The 20,798-nt window shown below is 53.7% G+C and overlaps 10 protein-coding genes and 1 non-coding gene across 11 annotated transcripts; 5 read left to right on the forward strand and 6 right to left on the reverse strand.

Annotated features, from left to right (window-relative positions):
* Nucleotides 1–390: 390 nt before the first annotated feature.
* On the reverse strand, nucleotides 391–1,374 carry SAICODRAFT_30113 (uncharacterized protein). Its single transcript, XM_019167594.1, has 2 exons — nucleotides 1,258–1,374; nucleotides 391–1,205 (listed from the first exon to the last, which is right to left on the reverse strand). The coding sequence occupies exon 2, from the start codon at nucleotides 1,037–1,039 to the stop codon at nucleotides 503–505; it is 537 nt and encodes a 178-aa protein (XP_019024500.1). The 5' UTR covers nucleotides 1,040–1,205; nucleotides 1,258–1,374; the 3' UTR covers nucleotides 391–502.
* On the reverse strand, nucleotides 1,187–1,696 carry SAICODRAFT_113865 (uncharacterized protein). The gene is made up of 2 exons (XM_019165329.1): nucleotides 1,258–1,696; nucleotides 1,187–1,205 (listed from the first exon to the last, which is right to left on the reverse strand). Exon 1 carries the CDS (start codon nucleotides 1,650–1,652, stop codon nucleotides 1,368–1,370), a length of 285 nt encoding a protein of 94 aa, XP_019024501.1. The 5' UTR covers nucleotides 1,653–1,696; the 3' UTR covers nucleotides 1,187–1,205; nucleotides 1,258–1,367.
* On the reverse strand, nucleotides 1,381–2,539 carry SAICODRAFT_30114 (uncharacterized protein). Its single transcript, XM_019167595.1, has one exon. The coding sequence runs from the start codon at nucleotides 2,524–2,526 to the stop codon at nucleotides 1,786–1,788; it is 741 nt and encodes a 246-aa protein (XP_019024502.1). The 5' UTR covers nucleotides 2,527–2,539; the 3' UTR covers nucleotides 1,381–1,785.
* Nucleotides 2,540–7,211: 4,672 nt separating this feature from the next.
* Nucleotides 7,212–9,701, forward strand: SAICODRAFT_18882 (polyadenylate binding protein). Its single transcript, XM_019166023.1, has 2 exons — nucleotides 7,212–7,651; nucleotides 8,058–9,701. The coding sequence occupies exons 1-2, from the start codon at nucleotides 7,342–7,344 to the stop codon at nucleotides 9,686–9,688; spliced, it is 1,941 nt and encodes a 646-aa protein (XP_019024503.1). The 5' UTR covers nucleotides 7,212–7,341; the 3' UTR covers nucleotides 9,689–9,701.
* Nucleotides 9,702–10,472: 771 nt separating this feature from the next.
* On the forward strand, nucleotides 10,473–12,065 carry SAICODRAFT_25062 (uncharacterized protein; the record flags this gene model as incomplete). The annotated part of the gene is made up of 1 exon (XM_019166822.1): nucleotides 10,473–12,065. One exon carries the CDS (start codon nucleotides 10,473–10,475, stop codon nucleotides 12,063–12,065), a length of 1,593 nt encoding a protein of 530 aa, XP_019024504.1.
* Nucleotides 12,066–12,959: 894 nt separating this feature from the next.
* Nucleotides 12,960–13,663, reverse strand: SAICODRAFT_18884 (Non-heme 11 kDa protein of cytochrome bc1 complex). Its single transcript, XM_019166024.1, has 3 exons — nucleotides 13,449–13,663; nucleotides 13,148–13,290; nucleotides 12,960–13,070 (listed from the first exon to the last, which is right to left on the reverse strand). Exons 1-3 carry the CDS (start codon nucleotides 13,651–13,653, stop codon nucleotides 13,014–13,016), a joined length of 405 nt encoding a protein of 134 aa, XP_019024505.1. The 5' UTR covers nucleotides 13,654–13,663; the 3' UTR covers nucleotides 12,960–13,013.
* A 248-nt stretch (nucleotides 13,664–13,911) lies between these two features.
* Nucleotides 13,912–15,107, reverse strand: SAICODRAFT_34863 (2-nitropropane dioxygenase; the record flags this gene model as incomplete). Its single annotated transcript, XM_019168388.1, has 5 exons — nucleotides 13,912–14,320; nucleotides 14,370–14,752; nucleotides 14,801–14,887; nucleotides 14,940–14,961; nucleotides 15,013–15,107. The coding sequence occupies 5 exons, from the start codon at nucleotides 15,105–15,107 to the stop codon at nucleotides 13,912–13,914; spliced, it is 996 nt and encodes a 331-aa protein (XP_019024506.1).
* Nucleotides 15,108–15,300: 193 nt separating this feature from the next.
* SAICODRAFT_t60 lies at nucleotides 15,301–15,395 on the forward strand. The gene has a single exon. It is a non-coding gene; the product is annotated as a tRNA-Leu (tRNA).
* Nucleotides 15,396–15,666: 271 nt separating this feature from the next.
* On the reverse strand, nucleotides 15,667–16,886 carry SAICODRAFT_65444 (triacylglycerol lipase). The gene is made up of 2 exons (XM_019170146.1): nucleotides 16,513–16,886; nucleotides 15,667–16,456 (listed from the first exon to the last, which is right to left on the reverse strand). Exons 1-2 carry the CDS (start codon nucleotides 16,841–16,843, stop codon nucleotides 15,750–15,752), a joined length of 1,038 nt encoding a protein of 345 aa, XP_019024507.1. The 5' UTR covers nucleotides 16,844–16,886; the 3' UTR covers nucleotides 15,667–15,749.
* Nucleotides 16,887–16,981: 95 nt separating this feature from the next.
* Nucleotides 16,982–18,583, forward strand: SAICODRAFT_7112 (uncharacterized protein; the record flags this gene model as incomplete). Its single annotated transcript, XM_019170646.1, has 4 exons — nucleotides 16,982–17,019; nucleotides 17,075–17,163; nucleotides 17,214–17,290; nucleotides 17,342–18,583. The coding sequence occupies 4 exons, from the start codon at nucleotides 16,982–16,984 to the stop codon at nucleotides 18,581–18,583; spliced, it is 1,446 nt and encodes a 481-aa protein (XP_019024508.1).
* A 209-nt stretch (nucleotides 18,584–18,792) lies between these two features.
* Nucleotides 18,793–20,607, forward strand: SAICODRAFT_25065 (ENTH-domain-containing protein; the record flags this gene model as incomplete). Its single annotated transcript, XM_019166823.1, has 3 exons — nucleotides 18,793–18,827; nucleotides 18,884–19,076; nucleotides 19,129–20,607. 3 exons carry the CDS (start codon nucleotides 18,793–18,795, stop codon nucleotides 20,605–20,607), a joined length of 1,707 nt encoding a protein of 568 aa, XP_019024509.1.
* Between the last annotated feature and the right edge of the window lie 191 nt (nucleotides 20,608–20,798).

Below are 20,798 nucleotides of genomic sequence, written 5' to 3' on the forward strand. Positions count from 1 at the left end.
TAAGCAGCTGATCGAGAGCTTGTCTTGAGAAATGTAATTCCTAACGAGGCCAGGAAACCACGGCAGGGCCGGTAAGCTCTATAATATAGGGAAATATTGACACCTAAGCTTCCGGATCATGCGAGAAAGACGTTCCACAACTGGCCAAACATACCAATGTAAGGGTTCGTACGGAAGTAACGAGGACCGGCTGCATGTCAATCGATGTTGGCATTGACGGGCGTTCTGTTCCTCCTCGCTGCCGACCATAGGGCTACTCGAGAAAGTAATGATAACTGCTGATGTCACCATTTAGTATGCAAATTAGCCGTGTCGAAGAATTACACCAACCACAACCTTCTGTGGTACAGCTTGGATTACCGGGCCTATCTACTCTAAAATCTATCCTAAACCTATCCTAAACTCTCTTTCAGGGAAACATCCACCGCAAGGGATAACTAGCGGCTAACAGTGTAAGCTAAGAGACAATCGCAATCCACACATCTCGTCAAGGGAGGCCTCCTCAAGGCAGGAGGCATGAGTGCTTTGGTGGAGAAGCACTCCTCACCTTCCCCGGACAATCCCGGGGCAAAACGAGGGAGGTGTGGATGTACCCAACTGGGCGCGACCACTCATCATCGACTACCGAAGTGCAGGAGCCACGCACTCGTCCGTCGCAGAGCCACAGCTTTGGACAGCCTTCGGCAGAAGGGCCCTCCGACAGGAGGTACGAGGGGACATCCAATCGGTGTGATGGTAGGCATACCACGAGCCTCAGCAAGAGCCACAATCCCGTCTGCCGACGGTGGGACAACCTTGCCTTAGGAGACAGCATGATATGGGGAAGGAACAGTGCTGGTGTGCGGGCATTCTTTGGCGAAGCTGGAGACCGCGATACCGTTTTCGAGGCTGCGCGGAGCAGCTTAACGGTAGGCGATGCTGACTGGAGCAGCAGGCGTGTGTATGTGTGCACTCTCAACAGCGTTCGAGCCGAACCCGTATAGGAATCAGCGACGACTCGATCGCCTGCGGGGCGTAATGGACGTTTCACAAAGCTCATGATGTTATAGCAGGAATTAGCGTATACCCAGACGGAAAGGTCATAGGGAGTACGTACCGTAGTGAATTGTACATCATGCCTATGAAGAGAAGCTGAGAAGCTGAAAAGCTTCACACATCACCCGTCCCTTAAAGACTAAAGAGATCCTCAGGCGTGTGAATCGACACTGCTCAAGACAAGTTAGTTGGAAGTCGCATCGCCTCTTGGGCTAACTGTACCTTCGAAACTTGGTGTTCCTCGCTCCGAAGACTGCTGGCAAGTCGGATAGCGCGACGCTCAGAAGCGTCGGCTGGCACCATGGTACCCACGAGAGTACCATTCTGAGCCATTAGTCTCGACAGCTGCCGATGCAGCGCACCTCCGGGCACGTCCTTCCTCTCTCGTCACTCACAGCATGCACGACCCCCGCGTCTTGTTTCCCTGAAAAAAAGAAAAGAAAAAAGGAAAAAAAAGGCCCTCCCTCCTCCCTCCTCCCAACCACCCGACCACCCGACCACCCGACCCTCCCAACAACCCGCACCATCCCAATAACATATAAACCCATAAAACAAAACGCCGGTCTCCTATAACCAAACCATCCATAACAATGTCCCCTGTATAAGTGTCCCGTCATGCCTGTTCTGTTTTTTGCAGCACTGTCGTTTCTGTGAATATATTCATGAGAAAGGACGCTCCGATGATAACTTTGGGTGCACAACCAACACCAAACACGAACACGTTCTAGCCAAATGGGCTCGGGAACCTCATCACAGCTCCACCAGAATTCTCGGAATACACATCAAGCTGATGAAACCAGCAACCCCGCCGTACCAATCAATCCCAATTCCAAAGGCAGATGGCCCATCAATTCGGGACACATAGCCCCTCCGATGCCTAGACCACTCCTGTTGCCTCCACGATAACCACACCAAGGTGATAAAAAAGCATACATTCCACCCATAATTGCCCTGGACAGTCCAGAACTGCCATGTAGCCGACATGGGATTCCACAGAACAATATCCAGAAACCATGAAATAAACTCCGAAGAGAACTCAATGACGTCAAGGGTAAAGTATCGACAATCGGCGGCAAAATATCGACATTCGACAGCAAAATAGGCCACCAAGTTCAGCACGTACTCGAGCGCTGGTTGCACTGCGTATTTAGTTAAGGCGATGAGGGCTTGTTTGACCAAGGGGATGAGAACGTGCTCAAATAGCGGGACGAGCACGTAATCAAGGAAAGGTTCGAGCCAGAAGGGCAAGGCGAATGCTACGAACAATACTTCAATCATCGACCACATGACTTCGATCATTGACGGAGGAAAGATGATCGAACGGTCGTCATTGCTCTCAGCACCTTCATCATCAGAATCGGGTTCTGAGTCCGATGGATCTGATCCAGGACTGGGGAAATAATTTTCCGCTTCCCGCTCTGGTTGAACCTGGTCTTGGACGACGGGCTCTGGTTGGACCTCGTTGGGCATCGAAGCCGGATTGCTTGGCATCGTGGTTACTGCGGGTTCGTTCGCCGGTGACATATTTGATGGCTGCGCAGCGTTGGACGGCCCTGCTTCCTGCTCGACAGGTTGAAAAAAATATGGCTGGTGTCGACGTCGAAAGGGCTTCGTCGGCCAACGACTCCGATTAACGTCTGCAACATAGACAAGCGGTTCGTAAGTTGCCATCACCTTGTATGGGCGGTGATCTCTCCTCGCAATGTTATCCGAGACATATTCGTCTACCGACGGTTGCGGAACACAACGTCCACGAGCAGCCGATCGCGAAAAGAACGAAATAGGTGGAAGCGGTGCAGACCGTATGCCCCTATCAGTGAGTTTGATAGACGATGACATTTTGGCGTCAACATCGGCATCGGCATCTTTGGCATCTGTAATGTCTAGTGAGTCAACTTGGACTCCTGGAGCAGCCGCAGATTCGACGGGCGCGTGTTCGTCGTCATCAGTGTTGGTAGCCACAGTCTCATTATCCACAATCTCAACTTCCGCAGTTTCAGCGACCGCGCTGGCAACCTCAGGCTCAGGAGCCGCAATCTCAGGACCCGTAATCTCGACTTGCTCAGCGGACTGAACTGGTTCAACAAGAGGCTCAGTCGTTGTGCTTGGTTCTAGTAGGCGTATGGGTTTCTCCGGATCTTGTAGATTCTCAACAATAAGCTTTTCAGCGACGACCGTACCATCTGACCGTGGTTCTTCCTCAGGCACTGGCATAACGGCGTGGTGGACGTCCGGCATTAGAATCCCACTGACAGCCACAACGGTGGACTCGGGATCAGACGTGAGGTCATCGACAGTTCCTGCTTTCTCAGCGACGACCGCACCATCTGACCGTGGTTCTTCCTCAGGCACTGGCATAACGGCGTGGTGGACGTCCGGCATTGGAATCCCACTGACAGCCACAACGGTGGACTCGGGATCAGACGTGTGATCATCAACAGCAGCAGGAACAATGGTTTCCTGGGATGTGCTGATGCTAGACGGCTGTTCGGTAACGGCAGCAACAGCGGGACCATGCGTAGGAACATCGGCAATCGCAGGTAGCTCCTGAGGTGTGTACGCAATGTCTCCTGGGGGAGAAGCCACTGCATCTGATGAAGGCAATTCTGTTTGCTGTACCGAAGGCACGATATCCGTCATGTCCACATTTGCAGACCTCGGTTTATCTTGTTGACCGGTACCGTATTGCGCCTGCATGATCTCGAGTGCTGATACGAGAATGTTAAGCCCACCAAGCTGACCTTCAGCGCTGCTGGATTCGGCTGTGAGCATGTCCGTGTCCGTCTCCGTCGGGGGAGCTTCATCGTTCATGACCGTGTGGGTGTCGTCATCGTCGTCGTCCATACCTTCATCATCGTCATCATCGTCATCGTCGTCTTCCATACCTTCGTCTTCATCCGAGTCGGCGGTGTTTTCGTTCATGGGCAGGTCAGCGGATTCGGTTTGAGAAACATTGGTCGCGGAGCCCGTAAACGGGGTTTGCTGCTGAGGGCGAAGCTGCGGATCCAGATTCTCCATATTAAAAGTTCCCTGCGTGTATGTAGCTTGCTGCACCGGTTGACCAGACAAGTCCGTCGACCACTGCCTGTTGCCCCAGGTGCTCGCCGGAGGAGTAGTCGACATGAAGAAGGGCTGTTGCTCGGGAACCTGGCCTCGAATGTCGGACGTGTTGTACACGGGACTGTATGGAGTCTGCATGTCAGTTGGGAGCTGGTTGAAGGTTTGCTGGACCGGTGCGTATGGGTCCATATATGGAGTCTGCACGTCAGTTGGGAGCTGGCCGAAGGTTTGCTGGACCGGTGCGCATGGGTCCATATATGGAGTCTGCATGTCAGTTGGGAGCTGGCCGAAGGTTTGCTGAACCGGTGCGTATGGGTCCATATATGGAGTCTGCACGTCAGTTGGGAGCTGGCCGAAGGTTTGCTGTACCGGTGCGCATGGGTCCATATATGGAGTCTGCGGATACGTCGACGTCGACGGCGCTGGAAACGTGGACTGCTGCTGGGCAGGAAGCATCTGGATATTTTGAGCGGGAGGCGGTACCGGAAGACCGTGACTTGCTGAACCCCGGACGTTAGAGGTTTGGAACTGAGACTTCGACCGGGGTATTGCAATCTTCCGCCCAGCTAGAGGTGCTTGTGCCGGCCCAGCTGGAGGTGCTTGTGTCGGCCCAGCTGGAGGTGCTTGTGTCGGCCCAGCTGGAGGTGCTTGTGTCGGCCCAGCTGGAGGTGCTTGTGCCATCTGCTCCGTCATATACGACGCAGTCATCTGTTCGTAGACGAATAACCGCGTGGCAGCGTTGAGCAAATCCAGATCCATACTATCGTCTTCCATTTCCATTTCTGCTAAGCCCTTGTTCAACTCGGCCACCAGTTCATCAAAATCCATATATATCGGAGGCAAAGGCGTGGAATCAACACCTTCCACGGCTGAAGATGGCGGGGTGGGCAAATGAGCAGGTCTTTCAGCCTGTTGTTGCGTCTCAGCCGAGAAGGGAGGTGCTTGTTGCCATTGTGCGGCGGGTGTTACCTGCTGTGCGGGTGTGATCGGTGGTGCCTGTGGTGCAGGCATAGCTTGGAAGCCGTAATCGAGGGCAGGCAACTTCCCAAGCGCACGCTCTGACATCGGTTGCATAGGCTGGACTCCGGCTGGCGGTTGCACAGACGGTGGTTGCGGTACCCCCGCGGCCACAGGCGTAAACGAAGACGAGGGGACAGGAGGTGCGGGTTGCGGAACGGGGGCCGTCTGTGTTGGCGCACTCGTGCTCCCAACATTGGCTTGCGCATTTGGCATTCCCGTCATCTTCCCCAAACGACTTTTAGGCGTCAGGATCTTCTTGCGGACTTCCGGCGTACCACGACCCGGAATATGAACTCCCGCCTCTTCGTTCTTCTTCGCCGCCTCGTCCTTCTTCTTCGCCGCCTCTTCCTTCTTCTCCTTTGCCTCGTCAGCGGCCCTGGCTTCCATCGCGAGGAATTCCTTGTACTCGTGCAAAAAATCTTGGTAGAGTTTGGCCAGTACTGTCTTCGACTTTGCCTTGGGGTCAGGAAGTGTCGATTCCTTCACCCGTTTCATGAAAGCCGGCCACTCTCTTTTGAAGTCTTTTGGCCACACCGCCAAATTTTTATGCGTGATTGCGTCCACGATCTCTTTCTCTCGTTCTTCGCGAGCAGTGATGCGATCCAACATGTCTGTCCACGAAGCGAAGAATTCACGGGAGATTTCGCGCATTTGTTGGAAGTTTAGCGATTGTTGGACCGAGGCATCGACATTGACGCCTGCGGGACGAGGCGGCTGCACATTCGGGGGAGGAGGGGGTCCGGGGCCCTGGGAACCTTGTCCGCCATTGTCACCTTCGGCGGCGGCCATGTTGATGTCGGTCATCATGACGACAGCATTACGGGGAAGTGAGAAGTCGATTAAGCCGGCGTAGGAATCAGTGGTGGTTCCGTCGTCGGACAGTCCGATAACGTCGAGGATCTCGGAGATGGAGTCTCGGCGACGGCGGGATGATCCGGGCTTGGCGGCAAGCAAAAGGGGCTTCTTGTTTGCTGTGTGGTAAAGTTCTGCGGTGACCTTGACGGGGTTGGACATGGCAGTGAGGGTCATGACGACGTAGAGTTTCGTAGCCACCAACATGGCGGTAATGTATTGATAGGTAAAGACCGTGGCCCAGGTAAGGAGGGCTTCCTGGGAAACTTGGGGCGTGACGGCAATGGTAGTGGTAGGTGAAATAACAACTGTGCTGACGGGGGAATAGTTGTCAATTTCGACGGAGGGTGCCGCAAGGTCGGCAACCTGGGAAGTAAAGAGGTTGTAGATGAATGTCTGGAGCTTGACAATGAGCAAACTTGTCGTGCTTGAGACGTACTGAACAGCGTTGATCCACGTCGCCCAGATCACGTAGATAGCGGCAAGGCCTGCAACCAAGATACAAGTGCCGACAAAACCCTTGAGGGTAGCGGCGAGGAAGGCGACGAGGGGGACAGAGGGGATAAGCTCGGCGGAGACAAATCTGGAGAAGTTGTAGAGCTCGATGGAGATAGTCATAGTGGTGAGGTAAACAACGTCAAGGCAACCATCCCAGAAGACGTTGAACTCGACAATGGACTCGGCGAAAGCATAAATAGCGGCTTCGATGGACCGAACGTGAATACCGGTAACGACAACGACGCAGCCGACGGTGAGGCCGTAGATGTGCCAGGCAGCCTTACGGTTCACGGTAGCGTTGGAAGCGGAGAGGAAATCGAAACAGTCGACAAAGCCGGGAGCGATGATGTTGGTAAGGGCAAGAACGAGAACGAAGATCAAAAGTTGTTCGAAGTAAAACATTTTGAACAGTTGTCCAGATAGTTTGGAGGGGAAAATGGAGGGACGTAGGGAGGTGTCATACATATATTGCTCTCGTCACTTGATTGCCTGGCACGACCGGACCGCATACACCCCGCTCCTTGTCACACCCTTGTCAGACCCTTGTCACCACACCCTTGTCGACCACACCCTTGTCAGTCTGGAGGTGCAATCTAAACCTTAATCACGGCGCAGGGGCCAGGCAGGGACGACATGCACAGACGGAGCGCGCGCACTCCCCCGGCGAAAAATGCAAAGAGACCGTTCGCGCGGCCCTCGAAACTTGTTGAATCGTTGCTGCGTCGAAGAACTCCTTCGCCATCCCACCTCTTCCCCCCTTCAGAAAATCAAAAAAAAGCCTTCCGAAGAAAGCCCTTTAACTAGGTTCTTTCTCTCGTATCAGCTGCCTCAGTCCTCCGAGAAAACCCAAAAAAAAAAAGTTACATTACATAGACGATGTCCGACGTCGCCGAACAGACCCCCGCCGTTGAGGCTCAGGCTCAGGAGCAGGTTGCTGCCACCTCCCCCAAGGTTGAGGAGGCCACTCCTACCCAGTCCGCTGAGGCGCCGGCCGCCCAGTCCTCGAGCGTTACCTCCCCCAGCGCTTCGCTTTACGTTGGTGAGCTCGAGCCCACCGTGACCGAGGCTATGCTCTTCGAGTTGTTCAACTCCATCGGTCCCGTCGCCTCCATCCGTGTCTGCAGGGATGCCGTTACCAGGAAGTCTTTGGGATATGCCTACGTCAACTATCACTCCACCGCTGATGGTAAGTCAAACTCCTTCTTTGTTTGTGTGTGGTGCATGCGGTCATGAGTCCTCGGGATGTATGCGCGTCGAAAGTGAAGACGGATGGGAGATATGTTCGACAAGTGCTCTTCGACAGCATTTATATCGCCTACGACGCTTTTCCGAGACTTTCGACGTGCATACACCCGTGAAGACTCGACGGTCGACATTTATTCCAGTGACGACGCTTCATGATGATAAGTATTGGTCCGTGTTTAAGATGTGGGATTAAGACCCCATTATACAAAAGACTACAGCCCGCCTAAGGGTTTCGCTATAAGCTGAACTTTGGCCTCGTCACTGGAGAAAGTGTGGACCGGAACATGTCACTTGTCACTTTGTTACGTGTTGTGCGTCATGAGCAAAGCTAACCCGTATTTCTTTAGGTGAGCGTGCTCTCGAGGAGCTCAACTACACTTTGATCAAGGGTCGTCCCTGCCGTATCATGTGGTCCCAGCGTGACCCTGCCCTCCGCAAGACCGGTGCCGGTAACGTCTTCATCAAGAACCTCGACGCCGCTATTGACAACAAGGCCCTCCATGACACATTCTCTGCTTTCGGTAACATCCTTTCCTGCAAGGTCGCCACCGACGAGATGGGCAACTCCAAGGGTTATGGTTTCGTTCACTACGAGGCCGCCGAGTCCGCTGAGAACGCCATCAAGCACGTTAACGGCATGTTGTTGAACGACAAGAAGGTCTTCGTCGGTCACCATGTCAGCAAGAAGGAGCGTCAGTCCAAGTTCGAGCAGATGAAGGCCAACTTCACCAACGTCTTCGTCAAGAACATCGACTCCGAGGCCAACGAGGAGGAGTTCGCCGCTTTGTTCGAGCCCTTCGGCAAGATCACCTCTTCGTCCTTGGCCAAGGATGCTGAGGGTAAGGCCCGTGGTTTCGGTTTCGTCAACTTCGAGTCTCACGAGGAGGCCACCAAGGCCGTTGAGTCCCTCAACGACTCCGACTTCAAGGGCAAGAAGCTCTACGTCGGTCGTGCCCAGAAGAAGCATGAGCGTGAGGAGGAGCTCCGCCGCCAGTACGAGCAGGCTAAGATTGAGAAGATGAACAAGTACCAGGGTGTCAACCTCTTCATCAAGAACCTTGAGGACGACGTCGATGACGAGAAGCTCCGCCAGGAGTTCTCCGTCTACGGTAGCATCACGTCCGCCAAGGTCATGAAGGACGACAAGGAGAAGTCCAAGGGATTCGGATTCGTCTGCTTCTCTTCCCCCGATGAGGCTACCAAGGCTGTCACCGAGATGAACTCCCGCATGATCGGCACCAAGCCCCTCTACGTTGCCCTCGCGCAGCGCAAGGACGTCCGCCGCCAGCAGCTCGAGGCCCAGATTGCTGCTCGCAACCAGATCCGCATGCAGCAGCAGGCTGCCGCTGCCGGTATGGGTCAGGGACCTTACCCCGGACCTAACGGTGTTCCCCCCATGTTCTACGGTCAGGCCCCGCCTCCTCAGTTCGGCCCGATGGGCGGTATGCCCCGTGGTCCCTTCCCTCCCCAGGGAATGCCTCGTGGTCCCCGCTGGCAGAACGGTGCCCCCATGCCCCCCATGCCCTACGGCATGCCTCCTCCCCAGTTCGGTGGATACCCTCCCCGCGGTAACCAGCGTGGCCCCATGCCCGGTATGCCCCGTGGTGGACCCATGGGTGGCCCCCGCGGTCCTTACCGCAACAACGAGCCCCAGCAGCCCGCTGAGATCTCCCAGGCTCCCAAGATCACCGAGGAGTCCCTCGCCGGTCTCCCCATCGAGCAGCAGAAGCAGGTTCTCGGTGAGGCTATGTACCCCAAGATCGCCGCCCAGCAGCCTGAGCTCGCTGGTAAGATCACTGGTATGTTGTTGGACATGGAGATCCCCGAGTTGGTTTCCCTCGTCGATGATGACGCTCAGTTGAACGCTAAGGTTGAGGAGGCTTTGACTGTCTTGAAGGAGTACCAGGCCCAGCAGGACCCTACTGAGGCCCCCGCCGTTGAGGGTGAGGAGGCTGCTGAGGAGAAGACCGAGGCTTAAACGCACAAAACTGTTAGGAGGACTAGCATTTCTGCGAGTTGGAAGTTATGTTGTTGACGGGGTGAGAGTGGAATGTGAAGTAGAGCTTCGATGAACATATTTTACAAGTTCATAGGGATCTACTGGATGGGATGGAGAGAAGGAGGGACAGTCATTCTTGCTTTTGTTGATTGTGTTTATAATCGCGAGAGGTTAATTCAAGTTTGCTTTTCCTTTAACTGCAGTGTTCCAGTGTGGTGTTGCAATTGCGAGGTGGCTTAGCCTCCACCCACCAAAGTCGACCCCGGAGTGCATCTGGCTGCATGTTGCTAAATATAGGACACCGGCCGCTTTCCTTCATCTCACACCCAAGCCGCACCCATTTGAACCGCACCGCCCGCTCTATCCCTGCCATACCCATACCGACCCTTGCTCGCGTTTGCTCCGTAGGTGGCTGCTAATTACACACCAACCTGGGACGGGAATTTAAAAGTAGCCAAGGTCTGTGCAACACCTGCCGACGTGCGTTCAGCTCTGAGATCGGCCAAGTACCGCGGACCATAAGGACTGGGATACGGACAGCTTCCATACGGAACGGCTCGTGGACGTTGAGGGACGGTTGCTCTACGGAACCTACTCGAAAACGGCTATATTTACTCAGCGAGGCCTTTCAGTCGCCAAGTGTTGCTAGAGTGAGGATTAAGGGAGTTTCTGATCGATACCCATATATCACCCATCAACCACCATCGATCTGGGAGTTTACGACACCAGAAGTCAATTTTCGATAGCATTCATCCCTGGAAGTATGTCAGCAGCGACATTGAAAGCCATTATTCCACCATTCCTACGCCGTCTCTCATCGAGAGACACTCGATCTACCATTACCGAAGATGCACCACGGACCCCTTCTACGACGAGTTCGACCATAACCAGCCCCTTCGATCAGAAATCACCACGGAGGAAGAGTCCTAAACGTCGTCGATCGAAGCCTGGACCGGTGCAGCTCAAGGTACTCAATCAGGAGGAATTGGAACAGAGGGAACGGGAGGGGTTACATATCCGTGCGACGCGCAGCGTGGATTGGAGTGCGAGTGGAACGAGTGTACGGAGTGTTGGGATTGGGTCTCCATCACTTGTGATCACGGAATGCAGGAGGGGAAGTGCGCCGATGATAACGAGTGCACCTGCTACGAAGACGGAGTTTGAGAGGGTGGAGGTGTTGCTCACTCCTGCCGCGGAGGTGACGGATATTGCCGAGGGAGGCTCGTACTTTCCGACAATTGTACCAGAGGTGATGGCGTTTCCACCTAATTGGCCGTTGCGTGATGAGGAGGCTGTGGTGGATGACGAAGTTGTGGTGGAGGATGCTGTTGCGGAAGAGGAGGAGGAGGGGGAAGTGAGTGTAGTCTTGGCGGAGCCCATATCGCCCACGGCAACACCGCCCCCGCCAGCGACTGCACCGCTGACACCAAGGAGAGCAATTTCATTCCCTACCATCGATGTCACACCAACTCGGACGGACACTGTTAGGAGTCGCTTCTCCTTCGAGATGACCCCGATCGATGATGATGCTGAGTCCGCTAAGGGTGTCGACGCAATCCTCGCACTACGGGAGATCGATGAAGGTGCGGAAGAATCTCCGTCCAGGCCATCGACAAACCGGACTGAGGTTGGTGGCTTGAGTGTACATCCTTTGTCGAGTGGCTTGGGCATTGCTAGGTTTCAGGAAGAGATCAATGGTGCGGATGGCTTTGATCCAGACCAATACGAGGCCGAAAGCGAGGACGAGGGCAGTACTGCGTTACCCACGCCAGCATTCGCTCCCCCGTCTTTCGCACTTCCGGTACGTCCTCTGTCGCCAAACTACATTATCTCAGAGCAGCTCGCTCCATCCCTTCGTTCACCTGTCATTGATGCTGGCACATTCGACACGGAAGCTTACGATGCCGAAGAAGAAGACGATTTGCCTGCGAGTGAGTGCGGGGAGAGTGCTTTTGGTGACGACGAGCCTCCGAGGCAGTATGCTGGGTTCGCAGCTGTGACTGGTGAGTTCGATCCCGATTCGTACGAAGATATGCCTTGCGATCTTTACGATGAGGAGGATTTTGATGACACTGCTTCTCTTGATTCCGCTATGCTTCGCGAGATCAATGGAGATGTTGGGGAGGACTTTGATGACAGGTTCCCCACATCTGAGTCTTCGTCTCTGGCTTCTCAAGCTGGTGTCGTGAATGGTGCGGGTAACGATGACGGAAGAGTTGTGACAGAGTATTTACCCGACAAAGCCGGTGGATGGGTCGTGGAGCACAGGAGACGTAGGAAGTGGATTGACGGTGTCGGTGGCGGGGATGAATGGGAGATCCTGGCGAGGAAGAAGGTTGAGAAGGGGTGCATCTAAGCAAGTCTCACTCTCTGAGTAAGTGAGGGACAATATTGACAGTGGCCGGTACACGCATATGGTTTTCTTTGAGGCGAAATTAGGGATATTTGGAGTCTGTCTTATTTTCTTTCGTTTCTTGTTTTTCAGTCATTTCATAGGTAGGGAGGCATCGCGATGAGGGTATTAGCAGCATCAGGCGTAATACTATTAATTCAGGACATCATTCAACTTCGAGGTCTTATTGAAATCAGTCTCCAGTTACCATCAATGTAACGTAGTCAGCAGCTTCCAGACACACTCTCACGCCTCACCTTAGCCAAGCAAAATTTGCACCGCCACACCGCAGAGTACAAAACCAGTCCGTCCCCCTGGACCCCAAGTTTCTCTTCAAACCCTCCGGCCGTAAAACCGCCGGAGGTGTGCGGCTCGATACTTTAATTCCGTGTTGCTTGAGTCCTCTATATATCCTACGAGGGTTACAAGCGTCAGTAGTATCGTAGAGGAATACGGATATCTTAGCGCCCTGGGCCTTCACGGGTCCGTACCTCGCTCATTGTGTTCTGCTTTGAGGGGGGTGGGTCGGTAGTTCGGACATACTTTCTGCTTCAATAAAGACGTTAATCATATTCTTGCTGTCCCTTCTTGCTCCAATTCGTGACCTATACGCAGACTCCCATTATCTTACTCGATGTTGGTACAAGCTCCCGTTATGTCGACGTCGATCTTAACTCACACAGGCGACAGATGGAACAAGCCATAATAGATATCCAGTTTTGATTGCGGACTATTGCGTACAGTCGGAGACGGCCCAAATCTCCTCTCTCATCATATCTTGAACTCCGTCTTAACACCTCCATGTCCATTTTGCCGATGTTCCGTCTCAGGACACAAACATCTATCAACGCTCCTCCAAGCACACACCCTCCATTACTCCTTCCACACAACGAAATCTCATCGATGATCCGTTTACTTCAACTTGGACCAAAGCTTGGGGGCAACACAAGGGTCGACGCAGTGAGCCAACTGTAACGCTTCGATTAGCATTCCGTCTATGACACTCACTCTCTTTATCTCAAGAGAGGGGTATGGTATCGTCGTACGTGGAACCACTCCTCAACACAGTCCTCTCCGTGTGCCCTTTTCTTGCCCTGAGCCTCATGCTCCTCGATGTCCTTGGTAACGCGCGCAACACACTCCTCGAAGTGGTGCTTAGCAGGCTCGCAAGCCTTGGAGTTGGCACACTCTATATCACCACTCATCAGCAATCTGTCCCTCCATTTCCAAGACAGTAGAGATCGTCCGTCATCGCATGTGTAGTGTCGGTATCGATATCCCATCATGTCGATGTAGCCATCTCAACCGCCACCGCAAGCAACAACAGACGACCCGCATCAAACATACCCTCCTCAAGCGCAGGCATAATGTCCTCAGGCTCCTCCTCCTCCTCCTCTTCCTCCTCCTCCTCCTTCTCCTCCTGCTCAATCACCTCCGGCTCAGGCTCATCCGACGATCCGGCGCTAGAGTGCTCGTCCTCGGTAGTGACAGGAGCCTCAGCGTGGGCGGCAGGGAAGATAGTGGAGACGATGTCGGCGAAGAAAGATGACATTTTCGGTATGGTGTGAGGGTCGAAGGGTGTGGTACCGAATGGTGATGTGTGCAGGTGTACTCTGAATTTGTGAGCGCAGGGGTTGGCCAATGAGCGCGGCGGATTTTTGTCCGGGGATGGCCGCGAGACGATGAAGTCAATCCGGTACGAAAATTCACAAGTACGACTGCAGCTGGACTTCGGAAGTCTGGGCAGATGAGTTGCGAACTATAGTAGCAAAATAGACTTCTGTCTACCTCATTGTCCGTTCCGTCTACTCTAGAGTTTCGCCTTTCCTCCACTGCCAACCAACATCTTGGCATTACCAGCGATGATTTCCTCCGCCTCTCTCTCAATCCTCTCCAACAAGACCTGACAAGTCGGCACATCATCGATAAGACCTGCAACCTGACCCATCGTCCACACACCCGCATTGTCATCACCCTCCTCATACACCCTCTTACCTCTCGCACCGGCAACAAGTTCACGAACACCCTCGAACTTGACACCCTGGTTCTCGCGGGAGACGACTTCTTTGGCGACCTCGTTCTTGTACATCCTCGTCGTATTGCGGTATGAGCGGAGGAGGAGAGCGGTAGAGCGTTCGTCGGCTTTGACGATGGATTGCTTGATGTTGGGATGGATGGGTGCTTCAGCAGTCGCCATGAAGCGGGAGCCCATGTTGATCCTGTAAGTCGATATCAGTCAAAGTTCGAAACAGCTTGATATAGATTTACCCTTGAGCACCAAGCGCCAACGCCGCGGCAAGACCACGTCCATCCCCGAACCCACCACTCGCGATATACGGCACCTTCAACTTTCTCGCTGCAATTGCCAACAAAATTAACCCAGTCACATCGTCCTCACCCGGATGTCCCGCACACTCAAACCCATCAATACTCAACATATCTACACCCAACTTCTGCGCACTGAGCGCATGTCGGATTGCGGTACATTTGTGGATAATGAAGATTCCGGATCCTTTAAGGGTTTTGATAACGGGGCCTGGGTTGTTACCGGCTGTTTCAACGATTTTGATGCCCTCTTCGATGATGACTTTGCAATAGGCGGGGTAGTCTGGGGGGATGAGGGCAGGGAGGAGGGTCAGGTTGACGCCGAACTACGCAACTGTCAGCATGCAACATGTTGGGAGGAGAACGAGACGAACCGGCTTGTCAGTCATGGTGCGACACCTGCGAATCTCCTTTCTCAGGTCTTCAGGGGTGGGCTGAGTGAGGGCAGTGAGGATGCCGAGCTACAACGATACTGTCAGTATTGTAGCCGCCGAGGACGACAAAACAACCTACTCCGCCTGCGTTCGACACCGCACTGTGAAAAACCAGTCAGCACTGCGTAGTCAGAGAGCAAGGCTTATCACACCTTGCCAGCTCCGCGCGTCCAACCCACATCATCCCTCCCTGAACCACAGGGATTCTGATACCCGTCGCCTCTGTAAGCTTTGTCTTGATAGCCATGCAGTTGTCTGTTGTCTGTTGCTTGTTGCCTGTCCTCCTGGGTGTGTGCTGGATGTATGCTCTTGCTCTTCCTCTCTGCTTGGTGTTCATTCGGAAGCAGCATGACCGAAAGGCGGGATGCGGGGAACCCAACATGTGAAAGGGGGGATCTGCATTGGTTGATGTTTGTCCAAATATTTCCCAGCTATCCAATGGCGAAGTGGCCGAGCGGTCTAAGGCGCCGTGTTAAGGTTACTACCAGTAATTCCGCGGTCCGAAAGGGCGCGAGTTCGAATCTCGTCTTCGTCACCATCCCTTTTCCTTTCAGTACGTGGGAACGAATGCTTTTGCCGTGCTGCATCCCATTCCCGGGAGGATGTGCGACCAACCAAGTATGGTACAATGATCAGATAACAGCGTGTCAGATCGAGGGCGATACACTTACAAGTGAATCTGCGTATCAGCTGCGTGAGGTGAACTTTTTCAGTTCCCACGATTGCTGCAAAAGTTCACGTACGTCTGCCTGAACAGGCTGGCTTACTCGCAATTCTTCCAAGCTCACCGACACAGCACCAGATGTAGCTACTACTAAAACATTCCTCATATTGTTCTTAGCTGTTCCTATACTCATATATGTCTATAGCTCCCTCCTTCTCTCCACAATCACAAACCCTCCTTCGCCAACATGTCACAAATATGCAGATAAAATGCAACGCCATTAAACTTCGGTCCCGTCCCCCACATCTTCATCCAATTATACCTAATCCGGTTCGTCCAATTGATAATATCTAAATGCGAACACCCATCAATTGTCCCCTGATACTTTCCCCACTTCGCACTCTCGACACTCACAAGCCCGTCATTGGCACCTTCAATTCCATTCACGATACCCCAGCTTCCGCGGAATGCGGAAAACCACCCGGGAGTGAAGTTTGCGCCGTAGGAGAAATAGTTGACGGAGGGGCAGTCGGGGGTGGAGGGGTTGAACTTCTCTGAGAGGTATTTTGTTTGCAGTTGTTCGAAGGCGCCAGTTTCGAGGCCGAGGGTGTTAAGAAGAGAGTAAAGGCCTGGGAGCCGTGGTGGGGGGATCTTTGCAAAAGCCCAGTCTGCGAAGCTGCTTCCTCGATGTGGTGTGCCAACCGTTGTCAAGGATTTAACCTCGTACTTGGGATCCTTGGCGTTGATGTTTGAGATGAGATACCGCGCGTCGAGTCCACCCATCGAATGCCCTATCAGGTTGATCTCTCGGCCGGGGAGTTTCTCGGATATTTGGGAATGTAACATCTCTGCCCGTTCAGCGATGGTTGCAGACCGGGGGACGCGTGTAACGAGCACTTCGATTCCATTCTGTGTGAGTGCGTCGACAATACCTGTAAGTTGTTCCGCGTAAGCAATTACCAAAGGTATTCAGATCGAAGCAACTGACCTCTCCAATATGCAACCACAGCTAATGGCGGCACATGCAACGCCTCAATCGCCCCAATGTTCATCGTATCAAACCCAAACAGTCCATGACACAATACCACAGGATATCGCGGAGTATCGTATTTCTCACGGATATATGCGAATTCGTCGGTGTAGGATTTGATTGTTTGGCCAGATGCGCCTTTGTCTGGGTGGGAACCTTCGTCGACGTCTGAGAGACGAGAATCCTGGAGGTGGAGGAGGGGTGTGTGGGTGAATGGGTGGGCGTGGAGGCCGGGTGTTAGGAGGCGGGCGGAGGGGCCACGTAATGAGGATGGTGGACGGCGGATCATGCTGGTGCTTGGGGACTGACTTGGTGGTGGTCGTTGGTCGTCTTGGTGTTTTGCAGGGAACCGCAACCGCGCGCGGGTGAGCATGACGTCTTTCTGCTCAGTCCTAACCACCAAGGAATCAGACACCGAGAAGAAAGAATGAGCGTCAAGATCCAATTGAAGGATCAAGGGAAAACGTTGGATCCTTGATACTTGCATACCACGCTTCCCGAGCTGACAATGATTCCACAGCTTCACCAACCTCGATTATGTCGAAGGCACCGTACTGCTTGATCTACGCACAGATGAGGATATCGAGAAGGTTACGGTGAAGTTAGAAGGTGCCAAAGTGTTCACGATGCTCCAAGTATAGGGCTAACACCTTGTTCAGGCGTTTCGCGATCCGTGGTGATGGCACCCAGAAGACCAGGTGATCGGAAAGAGAAGCCATACGTTGAGATCCATAAGGTGTGCATACGGTTGCAGCTATTCTTAGATACTTTCTAACGCTGTATACAGCTACTGCACCGAGAACAAGTGGTGTTCCCACCCGCCGATATCAGGTCTCTTCAGACGACGTCAAGTGGCTCATTCACCCTCCCAACTGGGCAATACACCTACCCCTTCCGCCTCCGGATCCCGATCAACCACTCCTGCACGGAAGCTCCACCACCCAAGACTGGTGCATTCTCCTTAAACAACCTAGCTTCGACAAGCAAAGGAATCACCACCGTCTCCACTCCACTCTCCCACGTTAAAGCCATTTTGCCACCAAGTGTAGCAGGCGGGGAAGATTGCTTCGTCAAGTATTTCGTCAAAGTGACGGTAAGCAAAAAAGCGTTTTACAAGGCCAACTACCGCGCGTATGATCCTTTCATCTTTCTGCCGATTGAGCCGCCGCGACCGGTGCCGCAGGGCGGGTTACAGGTGTTTGCGCGGAAGGAGGAGCAGTTTGGTAAGAAGAAGGGAGGGTTTTTTGCTGCGCTTAGGGGTGGTGGTGGGAATGGAGTCAGCGGTTCGGTGATGGTCGAGGCACGACTACCTAATCCACCAGTCCTCACGCCAACCATCCCGACGGATTTAGTTATCATGCTAAATAGCGCACAAGAAGCCACCGTTGCAGACCTGCAACTTCGCCTCCTCTCAACAACCCGCATCACCGCCCACGGTCACCCCGTCAAGCAAACCCACGCACTCAAACTCCCCACTCCACACCCCCTCCATACTTCCGGCGCACGTACCCTGACGATGAAAGTCATGCTACCGGATTCCGTAGTACCCACCTTTCGAACATGCAACCTGGAGAGAGGTTATGTGCTGGAAGTTACAGTTATGGTTGAGAGTGCGGGACAGGTTTCGCCTGTTACGTTGGTCATGGGAATTCAGGTCTTTTCGGGGATGAAGCCGCCGGCGGGATTGGTTGCTCGGGACAGGAATGGGAAGGCACAGGCTGCGGCACCGGCGTATCCGCTGCGACCGGCAACTGGTTCTGGGAAGGAAGGGTTGTCGCCTGCACTTCCGGAGCGACCACCGCCTATGCCTGCTAGGCCGTCACAGCAGGGTAAAGCTGCTGAGGCTGCCGCTGAAACACAGGCTGTCCCGGTTGACAATGTCGAAGCGGAGGTACAGTTACCGCCTACGTACGATGAGGTCCTTACGGAGCGGTTGGAGGGTGAGGTAGGGGTTGGGCAGGGCGAGAGAAGGCGGTTGGCTGTCCCGCCGGAGTATTATAGGCATGTTGAGGATGCTGAGAGGGTGTAATCAATGCAAAAGGATCAAAAATTACAGGTTCATATAGGTTTAGATGATTTCCAGTTAATGATTAATGATTAAATGGCTGTCAACACGCAATGACGCAAAGGGACTCGCAACATGTGAGGCTGACGCGCACTAAACCCCGAGTACTCCGGCCGCCGCGATCTCCGAGAAGCGACCAACCAAAGACCATCTGATCCCAATAGTCAGTCAGGATGGCATCTCTAGGCCGGGGCGTGATGCGCTCAGTGTACGTTCTCCTCTTTCCCGCCTCTCCGATGAATGGTTGCTGACTGCGGGGTGCAGGAAGAACATGAAGTACTCCGACATCCAGGTCAAGGTCCGAGAAGCGACGAGTAATGAGGAGTGGGGACCTAGTGGGGCGGATATGAATGAGATCGCGCAGTTGACGTTTAACCATAATGATCTCCTTGAGGTCATGGATATGTTGGATAAGCGGATGAATGATAAGGGGAAGAACTGGAGGCATGTGTTTAAGGTTTGTGCCCATGATTTCATGGCAGGAGAGCTAGAATTAATCAAAGGTACAGGCACTGACGGTATTGGACTACATCGTCCACTCTGGATCCGAGAACGTAGTCAACTGGGCAAAAGACAACCTCTACATCATCAAAACCCTCCGCGAATTCCAATATGTCGACGAGGAAGCGAAGGATCAAGGCGCGAACGTCCGACAAAAAGCAAAGGATCTTACTGCATTGTTGCAAGACGACGAACGACTCCGCGCGGAACGGAAGAACCGGTCACATATGCGCGACAGGCTATCGAGTCGAAATGATGATTTCAGTGCGTTCGCGGGGAGAGAAAGTCAGAGACCAAGGAGGCAACGGACTGCAAGGGATGATGACGACGATGAGGAGATGAGAAGGGCGATTGAGGAATCGAAGAGGTTGGCTGAGTTGGAGGCGCGGGGGTCGCGTCCTGCTCCGGTGGCTGGGGATGAGGATGATGATCTTCAGCGTGCGTTGAAGTTGTCGAAGGAGGAAGAGGAGCGGAGACAGGTTGAGCTGAACAGCAACACTGCGGCGACGTTGTTTGATGATACTTTTGATCAGCCTACGACGATGCATGGAGCACAGGGATACCAGCAGGGACCGGCGGTGGATTTCTTCGGAAATCCATATGGACAGCAGGCGGAGTTTCAGCAGCCGCAGTACACTGGATACGTTCAGCCTCAGCAGACCGCATTCATGCAACCAGATCAGACTGGTTACCAGCAGCAGCAGTTTGGGTACGATCAGTACCAGCAGCCCGTTCAGCAGCCTCAGTATGTCGGTGTTCAGCCAACAGGTTACAATAACCCCTACGCACAGCAGCAACAGCAACAGCAAGTCATGCCTCAGCCTACGGGATCAAACAACCCCTATGCGCAGGCAAACCAGCCGCAGGCTATTGCTCCTCAACCTACCGGAAGCAACAACCCCTTCGCTCAGTTCGGACAGGTGTCACAGGCTCCTCGTCCTCAGTCCGCCAACGCCGGAAAGCCCTCGCTTAACAGTCTACAGATGATCCAGGAAGAGGAGCGTCAGCGGGAAGAGCAGGCAAGACAGGACGACCCCCGATATGCCAAGCTCGCCTCCCTCATCGGGGCTGGAAATGCTTCTGGTTTGGATACCTTCGGTAACACCGGTGACCTCCGCCTGCCCTCCCAACACACCGCCGCAGCCTACGTCAACTCCGCTGGTCGTGGTGGTCTCAACAACCCCTTCCTCAGTGGACAGGTCACGGGTGCTGTTACGCAGCGTCCGTTGCAGCCTACGATGACGGGTGTTGCGAGCAATGTTTACACTAGCAATGCTGGCTTCAACGCGCAGAATGGTGGTGCGTTTGGGCAGTCGCCGTTCGGAGCACCACAACAGCAGCAGCAGCAACAGCAGCAGCAGTATGGAATGCAGGCGCAGGCCACAGGGTATGCGCAGCCTCAGCAGCAGCAGGCATTTGGACAGCAACAATGGGGTCAGCAGCAGCAGGGTGGACATCAGCAGAGCGGTAGCTTGATCGACTTGTGAGCGGTGCAGAGCGTGGAGTGAAGGTGTAAAGAATACTGTTAGCTCTTATGTACGATGTTAGGGTGTGATTTTGGGGTTTCTTACGTTCCCTTCTTGTTATTGCCGGAGTGTAGGTTGGGTCTTTGTGTAGTTTAGGTAAAATATGGTAGTGTCTTTGAACTTTTCTTTGTGTCTCGCGTCCACGTCCTCCT

This window comes from Saitoella complicata (genome assembly GCF_001661265.1).
Source record: "Saitoella complicata NRRL Y-17804 unplaced genomic scaffold SAICOscaffold_10, whole genome shotgun sequence".
NCBI lineage: Eukaryota > Fungi > Ascomycota > Saitoellomycetes > Saitoellales > Saitoellaceae > Saitoella > Saitoella complicata.